General features: G+C 42.4%; 3 protein-coding genes across 13 annotated transcripts in view; 2 read left to right on the forward strand and 1 right to left on the reverse strand.

Moving 5' to 3' along the window:
- The window catches only part of sorl1 (sortilin related receptor 1), a 66583-nt gene extending 61033 nt beyond the window's left edge, over nt 1-5550 (forward strand). The window contains exons 43-44 of the mRNA XM_022251774.2: nt 1335-1550; nt 2327-5550. Coding sequence (XP_022107466.2) covers nt 1335-1550; nt 2327-2391 — 281 coding nt within the window. The 3' untranslated portion in view covers nt 2392-5550. The remainder of the gene's footprint in view (nt 1-1334; nt 1551-2326) is intronic.
- An 820-nt stretch (nt 5551-6370) lies between these two features.
- Nucleotides 6371-13620, reverse strand: part of LOC110988356 (orexin/Hypocretin receptor type 1-like) — a 78300-nt gene continuing 71050 nt past the window's right edge. Inside the window, exon 6 of the mRNA XM_022251770.2 lies at nt 6371-11793. Within this exon, the coding sequence (XP_022107462.1) occupies nt 11531-11793 (263 nt within the window). The 3' untranslated portion in view covers nt 6371-11530. The remainder of the gene's footprint in view (nt 11794-13620) is intronic.
- The window catches only part of LOC110988357 (uncharacterized), a 148344-nt gene continuing 146529 nt past the window's right edge, over nt 11806-13620 (forward strand). For 3 of the 11 annotated variants that reach the window (XM_087142396.1, XM_087142395.1, XM_087142397.1), the window contains exon 1: nt 11821-13274. Coding sequence is in view for 1 of the 11 variants with exons in the window: in XM_087142400.1 (XP_086998526.1) it covers nt 13084-13274 (191 nt within the window). In the remaining 10 variants the exon portion in view is untranslated. Of the gene's footprint in view, nt 13275-13620 lie in introns of all 11 variants that reach the window. The other 8 variants (XM_087142402.1, XM_087142400.1, XM_087142403.1 and 5 more) reach the window with 6 other exon arrangements.

Genomic DNA, 13620 nt, shown 5'->3' on the forward strand with positions numbered 1-13620 from the left:
ACCCAACCCAAGCCAACCCAATCTAACTAAATCCAACCCAAGCAAGCCTAACCCTATTTAGCAAAACCCAACCCAAACCAAACCAAATCCACCCCCCGACTCCAACCATAGCCAACCCAACCATAGCCAACCCAACGGGTCCCGACCCAACTCAACCCTAACCGACCCAGCTTAACCTAGACTAGCCCCACTCGCACAAACCAACCCAAACCTTCAAACCCACAGACCTACAAAACCTAATTACAGCTATGAACAACCAAGAAATCAAATGGCTGCAACCTGTCTTGTTCTGTGGCCTTAAACTACATCTGACTGGGCTTAAGGTGAAGTCAGGTGACTATCCCATGAACTCATTTTGACCCGGTTAAGTTGTAGTCTTTTTTGGATGTCATAACCCCATCATGATTTAGTTTTAAGTGAAGTTTGCTTGACCCCTTTTAACCACTTCCTGCCAGGGACTCCGGAATCAGAGACGCACGGTTTATTACGCATGGCCGGGGTCTTTGAACTCGGACAAAGGAAACAGGGCCCTGTAACAAAAGACCGTACTCCGAACAAAAGACGAGGCTGCTGTATTACCGGCATTTTTCACTCTCAAAAGTGTTGATAATCCAGCGTTATTTTGAAACCGTATACCAGGGTTTGGGGCATTGAGAGGGAGCAGATTACCACCGGGGACAAAAGCGCTCCACCACCGCAGCAATGAGCCACAGAGCACTGCTGCACGCTAATCTGGCCCCTATTGAAAAGAGGTCAGCAGTGCACTGAGCCAGGTTCGTGAACAAAAGACAGTTATACAACACCGCACAATCTGGGCTCTGTTGACAAGACTGCAGGCCTGGCTGAAATACTCGGGCATCAATGAAGGTCACCTGTCAACTTAGAGTAGTGCCTAAAGAATACTTTGTGCGGCAATAAACGACTGTTAAATGAAATGATGAATTTTTTGAAGGATTTTGAAAACGGAAAAAATGATAGTCATGCCGGCCCAGCATCCTCAACATTGAAAAATGCCCCATCATGAAGTCGTTAACATCAATTCATCAACAGCCATTTTGATTCATTTCTGTTGCACACACATCAGTCCAGTATAAGTTGTGTCAAGTTTGTGATCTAAAAAAAACAAAACAATGATTGTGACTCGGTTGAGGAGGACTTGTTTTTGACCCTGTTTGATGTGAAGTCTGTTCACCTGTTTGCACAAAACCCAGTTTGACTCGGTTCAAGTGAAGCCATTTTGACCCAGATTTGGACAGCAGACATTGATAGGGTTCAAGTTCAACAAAACTGATCTTGTGTACATTGTATCTTCTTTTTTTTTATCCCTTGCTCAGCTGTCAAGCCAACCAATCCCCCCCAGCAAACGGCGGAGAAGACCTGGATAGCAGCCGTGGTGGCCGCGGTGAGCCTGATTATCCTCTTGGTCATCGCGCTGGGCTACTTCGTGGTCCGCCATCGCCGCCTGCAGCGCAGCTTCATGTCCTTCGCCAACAGTCACTACGACCCCCGCTCGGGCACGGCTACCTTCAGCAGTGGAGACGAGGATCTCGGTAAGTCAGGCCAGCAAAATACCTCGCCTCGTCCCTGGTTCATTCACTGGGAGCCGGTCGTATTGTGTGAGTGTTTGGTTTGGTTCAGGTTAACAAGTTAGAGTTGCGGTTACACCAGGGATTTACATCGAGTCACAGGTCGTCTTTACTGTTGTATTGGAAATGCATTGCTAAGTTCTGAAAATGTATCATTTGCAGAAATGAAACCTTTTCAACCATTTCTCTCCTGCAGAATTTTGCATTCTGTTCTTGATCTTATGTTTGCATTTCTCCTAAAAATGATGAACCCGAAACTGATGAGGCCTGCGTTTGGAATTGATGCCATGTCCAATATTCGTGCTGTCACATTCGCACAGACTGTGCTGACATTAGATCATCAGGCTCATAACAACTATGAGTGACTTTGAATAGCAATACATGGGGTTTGAAGCTTTTGGTTGGCAGAACAAAGACATTTTTCAGTAGTTTTTCTCTGGAGCCTTTACCGGTCAGAATTAAAACCACCAAATAGGTGGAATACTCGCAAATGGATTATTTGGTACCAGAACACGTATCACTTCATTTGTATTACCTTTATTTGACCTTCATGCATATTCATTAGCACACTATTGAGTTGTGAATGTCAGAAGCCAGTTGTTTCGCATTTTGTTTTTAGCTCATAGAAATGCTACTCTCAGATTACTGTTCAAACGTGCCCTCCCGTTTCATTTTGTGGAGTGCAGTTGATGTGCACAAATATGCATCGATGATGTGATTTCTGTCCAATCACATTGCAGGGGAGGAAGAGGATCAGCCAATGATACGCGGCTTCTCCGATGACGAGCCGCTGGTGGTCGCGTAAACCATGACATCAGCCCACCTGGTTGGCCATGCTTTTTTCCCCTTTTTCAATGTTCCTCGGTTCCTTTGGTTTTTACTGAGATACTTAATTGTGCCCACACAACCAACTACATGTACATGTACCAATTTGCAGGTTAATGTTTAGTGGCATAAAATTACGCAAGTGTTTAAGGGGACAAGGAGAGTAACTGTTAATTGTCTAGAGAAAGAAAATTACATATACCCAGGTGTTTTACCTACATGCGGATGATAACACACGTACATTGTATTTGTGGGACGACTTGGGAAGTTTTCTGCAGCCAGCATTTGTTCAATATCAGTGGCATGTATTCCTCTGGTAGTCACATTAATCGTTTTAAAGATCGGTACGAGTAATACTGTTTTTGGGCTGGCCAGGCGGCACACTGCGACCGAAATAATACCGAGACCAATGATGATCACAAAGATAATACGTGAAGTGTTCTGCCCCATAGTCGTTGACGTTGCTTGTAATGTAACTATTTCATGCGTGTAATCTTTATCCTCAGTAATTTTACCGACGAAATTTCAGCTTCAAATGAAAGACACGTACTTGTATAAACAGACGGCTGCCAAAAGTGGTTTTGGTTTTTGTCATGAGAGTCTAATTCATTCATAAAGAAATGTCTGGAGATAAATAATGTTCAGAAGAATTATATTTTGTACTAGAGTTTGAAGGTCGTGTGGTGATTTTGAAATTTTTCTTTTTCAAAGACTTTGCTTGTAAAATTTGCGTGCTGGTGTTTTACGTTGGAACTGAAAGTTCACTTTGTAAGTGAAATTTTACACTGAAAGTCTCTTGATTCTGCTGTAGAAATTCAGTCACAGTTATTGGTAGGACATATGCCGCCTTAAGCCGAAGCGCCCCCTCATTGGTTGAAAAGAGCGGCGTCGGTCGGGAGTATTCATTTTGTTGGTGGCGTTGCGACTGCAACACTTGCGTTTCCTAGTCGTTCGTGAACCAGCGATGCGCAGTTAGTACCCAAGGAGCCTCCGTTGCTAAGGAAATATTGCACTGTCTTGGTCCAGCTCGAGGCCCATACACGCAGAGGTCACTACTGTGCACTGTTGAATAGCAATGTACCAGCAAATAATCTAATTCTGATGAAGAAATGAGACAGGAAGTTTATCCTCAGGGCACAATAAATTGGCAAGTGGTAATCACTCCTGCTTGTGCACCGTTTCTCTGCTACCTGGACATTCGAAAATCTGCTTCAGTTGTGCGCACCAGCGTAGACTTAAGCGGCCGTGAAGCCAATGTGATTTTTTTTTATCTATTTCGAGAAGAATTCAAGCTTTATTTCAGTGAAAAGGGACATTTTTTCAATCAATTTTGACCAAAACGCTTATATGCTATGTGGATTTATTGGCATTCATGAAGATACCAAATTTATCGCCGTTTAGGTAAACATGCATGTATGAAAAGACACGACTTGGCTGGCCCCCTTCGCTATATATATTCGGTATCCTTCCAATGAAAATGTTATTCCAAGTGGTGATTACAAGTTAAAGACTATAAGGACCTTAAAAAGAGCCATTATAAAGTCATAAATGTACTGCACTTGTTAATTGTTGCATTTAGTAATGGCATATTAGAGTCCCCAGTCTCTTGATTGCAATTGGTAACCACTCTCAGGTTTTGTGTTTGAAAAGCGGGACTTAGAGAGGAATACCAGTCAATAATTTCGATATACAGCCTCTGTACTAATGACGAGTGTGTATGTAACCAAGAGCAAAATATGAGTGAAATGTGATGACTCAACAACGTAGACCACCAGATAAGAATTTGAACTGGTGGCTGTAATTAATACAGATAATTGTTTGTTAGCCTACTGCTCGCACAATAATTTCATACCAATTAAAGTTGCACCGCAAGATTGAAAAGTTACTTTAACCAACTATTGCACCATTATCCCAACAAATGCAAGGTCATTCGGGAACAAAGGACGGGCGGGAGTCCGCGTAGGGCTGCGTGGATAGGGCAGAGATCGCTCACTCGCGTCCGAATGACCTCGGGCGTGCTTCGTTTTTGGCATGCGCTGTTGGAATACCCAATCAGCTCACTTGGGCGTGTCAGTCAGTAGGAATATCAGTACTACTTGTGACAAATTAATCACATTAATGACCTTCCATGTGTATGCCTTCTCTTAGGCGTTCTGAGAGTTTGGCAGCAAATTCTATTTCTAACGAAGGTGCGTGTCTGAGTGTGGAGTTCGAAAGATTTAAAGAATGAACGCACAGCTTACCTGTGGACGTCAAAATGCAGAGTAGACGACATTAACTCGTGTTTTAACTGTGTCGTGGGCAAGGGGGGCCGGGTTTGGTTTGGTTCAGGATCAGGAGGCACGGTTACTGGGAGTCGGGAGCTCGACCAAGATGAGCACCACCCCGTATCGGCGGCGGTTGGTTTCATTGGCTATTACTGCAACCTGTTTCAGATTGAGTGAACGCCGCACGCAGTCTGTTTGCACGCGTTTCAGACAGCACACAGCAGATGGGTCAAGTAGCAAGTCCTTGTTCCGTTGGCCCACGCCCGTCCACACAATAATTCGTCAACCCTTCCACGCCCGCCGAATCCACGGGTCAACCAGTGCGACTGTGTACACAGCAACAATGCTATCCACACACCAACCTTCTCCAGTTTTAGATAAGAGCCGAAAAGTACTGTAAGCTGTTTAAATTGAAGTGTTTTAAAAATGAAAAAGGTCTTTCTGTACAAATAAAGAAGTTACAGATGGAAGGCTTTAGGTCATATTCAGAAATTTATATTAAGTGCCATGATTGTAAATGATTGATTTATGTGTACTTCTTGTATAAGTGCTTCTAGATGTTCTGGCCGTGGTACAGCTTACAAAAGGTAACGCTTGTAACGCTTTATTTTTTGGCATTTGTTTCCTTGGTTTTTTCACATTGAACGAATTTTAAATTTCAAGGCAGTTATTAGATATCATGAAATATAGTTTGAATTTTAGCTTTTTTTTGATATGAAATTTAAAAAACGGCTCGCGCGTCTTAGTAATAACATTCCTTTATAAAATGCTTCAATATACTTGTAATGGGGTTACAAATCACTTGTTGTCGTTACTTTTCTATGTCATTGAGGTGACCTGCGGAAATAAATGATTTATATTGTTACGAAAAATTGTTGCAGTGTGTAGTGAAGTCATGCTTCCTGTTGTGGAAGAAACGAAAGAACACCCAGTCGCTCGTTCATGTGTTTAAAATAGGTCTAAAGCAAGTTAGCGTTTTTCAGAAAAACTAAAACGTAAACACAAATCTTTGACGAACTATAGCGTTAAATTAAAGTGGTTAACCAACATTGCGAATTGTTTAGTACTAAACCACTTTGTTTGGGATTGGTGCTCACAATCCCCAATATGGCGCACGGTGTCTTCCAACAACAGACTTCATATTGAAAAAATCTGGTTCCGTTTTGCCCTCAATGAGTTCCTGGAGGTCGTTGAAGCCACCGGTGGCCATCTTACCGTGCCAAATAAAAAGGCAAAACAAAAGCTTGCTATTGTTAATTTTTTTTTCGCGGCGTCAATTGTTATAACAGCAGTTGAGCCAACGCTTTTGTGTTCGACATGGTAACATGCATTGCCAGTGGCTTCATTCGGTACGAAGCATTGTGAGAAAAAAAAACTTGTTTTAATTATAACTCAATGACGGCGGTGCCTCCAACCCACGGTCTCGACGAGCTACCGGTTAAATACAGCTCCGTGTTTGTTTCACACGGATCCGAATCACGATCACTGATCCGTCGCTGGTTTACAGACACCAAAACCCCCAGAGTGGATGGTGCGAACCAGCGTCAGTATCACTGATCGAGGTCAAGATCTGTGTGACACAAACAGGCCCGTAGAGACCAGTGCTGTCTGTCATTGGAGCTGGAGTTTATGCCAAGTGCCTGGCAGCTACTCGTAAAATGGTTCCCGTCTCTGAAGAACACGAGTCACTCCTTTTTACAAGTTCACATTATCAAGATTTATTGAAGACAGCTTTCAACCATACACTTAATACTTTGGATCGCTTACGGGTTAATTACAATGTATGTGTAAGGTTATTAGTCAACATGCAGAACATATCTCATCCACATTACATACTTTGTCTAGTGGGAATTAATTCCAATCCCAAAATATTTCTGTGTCAATAAATATCTATTCATAAATTGTACAGAGTTAGAGTTTACAAATGTGATAGCTGAAGGAAACAGTAATTTACAAAATTAAATTTCGTGTTAGGTAACATCTGTTAAATATAATCACATTGTCAATTGTTTGTGTTTTCCTTTTTAAATATATTTCAAGGGAAAATAACGTTGGAAATTTATCTCAACATTTTCTCGGTAGCCTTTCAATTGAGTTATCGAAGAATCAATTTTTAAATGTACATTCCAGTGCAGAGTTTGTTTTTACAAAATATGATCCACACAATAATTTTCACACAATAATGTCCACACAAATGCTACTTACTTAATTCCCCACACGTGCATTTATAACACACATTCAAAAATACTTCCTCCAACAACTGGTTTTTATCTCCTGAATATCAGTCTGCAGCTCCTATCGATTCCAATACCACTATTTAATATTTTAGAAAAAAAAGGTAGGCCTCAATTTGTTTGCAGACTTCTGAATCATACCCGTTGTGAGATACTACTTACAAAACTATAATGAGGAACCTGATGGGCCGACCATAAAGCGCCCTCAATAGTCAATTTAGCAACCTGGGCTTTTTAGTCAATATGCCTTACTCACGGGTAAGCCATACTGAATCGTGTTCCCCTATTCAATGTCATCTGCTAATTGGGGGTGATGCCAAACTGTGTTGGATTCTAGCCTCACTTTCTTTTTTTAACATTTAAAAATTATTTCAATTTATCGCAATATTTAAGGTATTCTAAACATGAATTCGTAAAAACTTTTATTTCTTTGGTGTTATATGTAATGTCGGGTTTCCAAAAATGAGGAGTCAACCTCACTTTCAATAAGCGTTTTGAGAATTACATTGGCATAAAATCTGGTACACCGAGTTATCTGAGTACACATAAACATAAGAATTTGAATTTGGCAGTCTAAAGACACTTGCTGTACCTCGTGATTCGGGCAAGCTCTTGCATACCAACCACCATCTCTGGAATGAACTGGTACCTTTGTGCCCTTCTTACCCACTGAAAAAGTGTATCGTTGTAAGACGTCTCTTATGTAACTATTGTAGCAAAAGCTTGCCCCAAATCACGAGGTATATCCATGGTGTTTTTAGTATGGAGAATTCCAATTATGTTCACGTGAATTAAAGAACTCAGTCTACCAGATTTTATTCAAATACAACTCACAGATGGCTTATTCAAAATGGCCGATACATATATACGGACAGTTCCTGAACTTGACAATTCTTCAGACTTGAATAAATTGTCAGTCTGAAAGCCACTGTCGAAGAGTGAAGAATTGAACAAGGGGTGTGTTTGTGCGGCACGGATCTGAATCCTGATCAGTAATCCATATCTGTTGTTGGAGTCACTGCAGAAAAAAGCTCAATGGAAAGAGCGAACCAGCGTTTGGGATTGAGACCCATATCTGGGCGACACAAACAGGCACTGGGATATAATGCCCGGTATCATAGCGTGTTCATTAGTTTGTAAAAGTAATCACTGTCAAGAGGTTAACAAAAATGGTGTTAATGTTCAAAAATAATACATGTAGTAAATCAACAAAACCTGACAGAAAGGTGATTTATAGATATTTCCGAACGTGAACGACAATATTAAAAAATCAGCAAAAATGGATTCGGGAAACATCGGCGGGTTTCGTGAAAGTTGGCTAGGGGAAAAATTCTTCTAGTTTTTGTCACCGTGGCGACCACCGGACCAAAGAATCTCTCAGAGTAGTTTATATCTTTTTGTATGGGAACCAGACTAGCTGCGCTTGGTCATTCGGTTTACTTGGTTCTTCAAATAGGCCTCACTCTCTGTTTGTAGGGGAAAATATATATAAATGGGATAATCAGTAGTATTAAAAAACCAAAAATCACCGTAAGAGGGCAGTGTTATCTCTTTCCCCAGATTACACATGCATGTACCATGAAGGCGTTGCAGCCCTAAACGTTCTCTGACGTCCATCCACTTCGTCACACTTCTTGTTTCACACATTATTTCTCACTGCTGAAAACTCTCGCTCGTTCCACATCTTTCTTTTGATTCCGCAAGACACATCCATCCTTTCTCTCATCGATTCCTGCCCACCGTTCCCTGTCAACAATGACAAAGGAGGAGGCAGACAGATATTGGCATCACTGCTACCAGGCCTTCAGCGCCCAACACCCGCAAGAGAACCTTAAGAGATCATGCACGCCCAAATCAGAAGTCGTCCAAAGCCTTCGTTTTTTTTGGTCATAATTACGCACATATGTAGACGCGACTTGCCCCTTTTGGTAGTCCCCACCGCCGTTGTGGGGTGCTGGAATGGGCTAATATTATGCCAATCCTTATTAATCTGAACAATTTACGCAGGTCAACACTTTCACGTGTGCATAAAATGTAGCCTACTAAGGCAGCATGTACGTGCAAAGCCTGAACTTCCTCCATGTGTTGTGAAGGTTATAAGCTGATACCGGGCGCTTTAAGGGCACAGAAATGCGTTTGTTCCCAGGTCTCCCCACGTAAATCTCAGCTTCACTCGTTCCTAAGGCTAACGCCAATCTTTTGCTAATATTTGTTATGAAAATACTGGCGTCGCACAGCGCACTTACTGCTTTCATCGATACATAAAACAAGGGAACGTGGCTGTTCAAACATGGCGCTGATGTTTGAACAGCGCCACCATCGTCCAAGAATTCTATCTTCAAATCCCGTCCAGTTCTCCCTGGCGTTGTCCATGTAGCCCAGTGTCAATGCCAACAACACATGCCTCAGTGGAACATAAACTTTAATACCTTCTTTCCCGTTTCATTTTATAAATACAATATAAAGGCGGAATAATGGAATGTTTTATTTTAACTCACTGTGACCACAGTGTTGCATTCTGGGAGCCCGACTGCAGCCTTATGACGACTGTGATCTTAATGTTAATTGTTTTGATTGGTAACTAAATTGTCTCAGTCATCGCTGGGTCATGTTTAAAACTACATCTGTCATTTTGACAATGCTATTGCTTAAGAAGTTCAACGACTCGAAATGTTCACGCCGATTTCCCGTAAGCCTGGGGGGGGGCTGCAAATTTGTAGCGACTTCCTCGCTTATATTCAAATCTGGTGACAGTCTTCTTTTATGGTCTTAGTTGAGGTTTGTTTCATTTGAGATCGCGTAAAAAATGCCACATGTCTAAAAATTATACTTGAATTTCTGTTATTTTGTTTAGGCCTATAGCTGTTGGGAACAACTTTTTAAAATCGCTTTGACGATCTTGTCTTTGTTAACGCCACATGTGAGTTGAGTTAACACAGCTCCTCTGTTTGCGGTGAAGCCATTCTTGTTACTGCCCGTTTTAACGCAGATTTTATCGAGGGACGTGTAGTCTGTCTTACAGATTTCAACGCTTCACAATCGATGCATGACTTCGTGACCGCATCCGAATGGCCTGGTTAACGGAGAGGTATATAGTTTCCGTTGCTACATAAAGTTGTGTTGCGTGCCACACTCGACCCCTGCGGAATTCCAATCACCGAAGTGGATTCGGAATGACTTAGAATCGGTTCAATAGAGACTATTCCAAATTCTTCTGTCCCCCAAGACGGGATCAAGTAACCAAACGCCAGTGTCGTAAGTGTTAATCAGGGTCTCACCGGTGTAGGGGCGCTGGTGAAAGATTGTACTACAACAGTTGGAGAAGCAGCGTACTGGAAACAAATTACAATTTACTGCACCTTGCTGTGCGGTAAAATAATACGTTTGAATTTCAAGGCCTCGGCTTGACAGAAACAAGCACCCATGCATATTGTAAGTAACATTCCACAGGAACGGTAATATAGGGGGGATGATTTTATAGTACACAGCAATACAACTCATAATCGTAAATTCGGTGCGAAAGAACTCTCATTTTGTTGCGAGGTGTGAAAACTTAGACCAGCTACAGTGTTTGAATTTATGCAATACGCCCCCCACACACACAGCAGAAAAAAAGTAGGACTCATCAGGCAAATGTCATATTTTCAAGCAAATAGATATGACCACATCCTTAGGAAAAGTGCTTTTACACTGAACTTCAACCCGCCAGTAACAGTTAAACCAACGAACGTGCACTCATGTTTAGTTCTTTGCAAAATATCATGTGAGAAAACCATACAGTGGCTGACTTACAAGAACAGATGGTGCAAAATGAGGTTTCGTGTTATAATTTCGGGGAATTTTTGTCAATTTACTCTGACAGCACACAAGCACTGGAAGGATATTGGGTACCCAACAACAGTTCAACAACATTTTACCCAGGAATTGAGTGTCCTATCAACACACTAGTTTGGAATCATTATGTACATTGGGACGATACCAAGTGACAACAGGTATTCCCACACTAAATGGAATGTTACCACTCAATAATGCTGTCAAATGAAGCGGCGTGCAACGTGTTCCTGTGCCGTTGCGAGCCAATCCCCGAATTATTCAGTGGTTCGAGCAGGGATATGTTTAGCTTTGAGCAACGATTTACAGACGTCACCCACTGCGTGAGGTAAGTGGATATTTGGCGTAAGTTTTTCTTCTTCAAGAGGAACCCGGAGCCTTTCCGATGGCCCCATTTAACGGCGGCAGCATTGTGTTGGTCTTTGTTCTGAGTGGCTGTCGCGCAGCATTGGCTCTGATAATACAGTAACTGTCACCACAATGCTTACCGCCATTGGCTGGGGCCACTGCTCATAACAAGTGGGACCTTGGTCACCAGATTTGTCTACAGAGATTCCAAGTAAAAATCATGACAGACGTATTCGTGTTTTGGTTTTTTTTGGGGGGGGTTAAAATGTCAAATCCTAACTTTGAAGATAGGAGACAGGCTAAAAACTGTCGTGAAATCTTTTCTTGGACCGTGCTGAATAATTCGTGAAAATGGTTTCACCTGCCCAAGGAACAAAATGCTGGCAGAACGGCCATTAAGACCAAATTTAAATTTGATTCAATTAGCTCAACTGCATGATCAGACACTTGGCACGCCTGACTTGGCCGCCTGGGCGGAGTTGTTGTTCGCCCCGTTCGCCTTGCCGAGCTTGGACAGTTGCAGGTACTCAGTGCTGTGGTCGTGGGACCGGTAGTCCGTCTGGCTTACACCGTTGTTGCCGCTGCGGGCGGTGAAGTCCCGGCACCGTTGGTACGAGGCGCTGCCCGGCCGCTTGCGCCGCTCCGGCACGCTCACGCACGGGCAACAGGAGAAGGCCCGTTGGAACTCCTTCCGGAAGCGAGCTGCAGACAGGTGAAAGAACGGCACGCAGAAAGTTAATAGAGTGCTCAAACCGTTTTTGAAGCTGTATGCCAGAGGTCGCACTAATTAGTGGAGGCGGTACTGCCCATCGTTCCTCGAGGCCACCATTGGAGAAAGTGGAGACAACAAAGGAGGAATGTGCAAATACATAAACTGTCACTAACACCACGAACTGAAACTAGGCGTTTCTTGAGTGCTTTCCTTTTGGACAAGAAAAAAAGAAACAACGAAAAAGAAACAGAAAAAATTTACTGGGGTTTTTCATAACAATGGGCACAAAACATAAAAATGAAAACAAAATACACCCAAAAAACAAAAACAAAAACACGACAACGATAGCAACGACAATTACAAAAGCAACACTACATAATTTACAACGGCAACAATGGTAGCAACAAATATAGAAGAGCATGCAGGGGCGGATCTAGGAATTTTTCGGGAGGGTCATTTTTTCGGACTACATAGTTTCCTTCTAGTTACACTCACCTTGTACATATCAGAGTATTTTGCGGGATATTTCCTTGTTTTTTAATTTAATTTTGTTGTCTTTTATTATTTTCTCCATTTTTAAAACCGTTTTTTTTGTCTGAGTAGTGATGAGGGTTTGACCCCCCATCGCCCAGATCCGCGCTTGAAGAGGTACGACAGTGTGCTGCGTGTTCTATTTTTTTTACAGGAATTCCTATAAGATAATTGATTCTAAGAGAATATGATGGGACTTTGTTTCCAAAAAGCTTCTATGAAATCAAACAAACAACAGTCGTGGAGACTGGCGTCTGGCACAACGGAGTGATCACAAGTAGCGTCCTGTATGGCGCACCGTACAGAGGTGGGACTCGCTTGCCAAAAGTTGGAAATTTAAACATCCTGCATCTGTGCGTTTAGGTATTCTTATGCATTTTAATTAAGCGGCTGTAAGTGATTTAGTACGCGTTGCATTAAATGTAGTGGCATTCGGAGGTGCGAACAGATCAATAATGTGATTTTCTCCGCGGTGTCCTGTTTCGCGCAAAGCCGCATGGGAAAAGAAAATGGCGGCTCGTCAACAGTCTTGCTGGCGCCATCTGTGAAGGAAGTCTCGGGGGTTTTCCGCATTCACTGGCAAGATTGAAACAATCCAAAGGAACTGGAGCTCAATAGGCTCGTCAGGGACTTCAGTGAGACCATGAATGGGATAGCTCGGGATTGCAGAGTGGAAAAACTGGCCCAATACAGTTAAGTTTGGACAACGTATTTGGTGCAAACCGTAATGTATTCATGTTGCCTGGTTCATGTGTACGGGACGCTTAGGCAACAATAACGGATTATACAATCAGTTAATACAAAGAGCACACAAGCTCCACGAGACATCTAGCCTGCAGTTTCGCCAACACGATACAAAGCTGGATTTCTGGGGAGGTCATCAGCAACATGTGATAATGGCACGTATAAAGGTTTTCGTCATCAGTGCATCTAACGTTAGGTGAGTGTATTGTGTTGTTGGAATTACCGAGGAGTGCATTTCTGAAGGAATGTGGTATCCTGCCTGCCCTTTTTTCAGTACGTAATCATTCCAATGAGGGTCAGACAGTGAAGAAATGCTGAAAAGACATGAATCTGGGACTGAGAAAAATTTTAATTTTGTTGGGAAATACTCGGAATATATTTTTGATCCCGTATAGAGTTCATACCCAACCGTTGCAGAGGAGTCGGGATGCAACATTCCTTTCCGCATTCCTCTCATATTTCTATGGCTGAGCAGTGAGTGCTTACTCAGAGCTTTGTTTAGAACTCAAGAAGTCTCAAAACTTTATATTGTGTCAACATAC

Source organism: Acanthaster planci, linkage group LG10 (genome assembly GCF_054643075.1).
Source record: "Acanthaster planci isolate LZ-2023a linkage group LG10, COTS_SCS, whole genome shotgun sequence".
NCBI classification, from domain to species: Eukaryota; Metazoa; Echinodermata; class Asteroidea; order Valvatida; family Acanthasteridae; genus Acanthaster; species Acanthaster planci.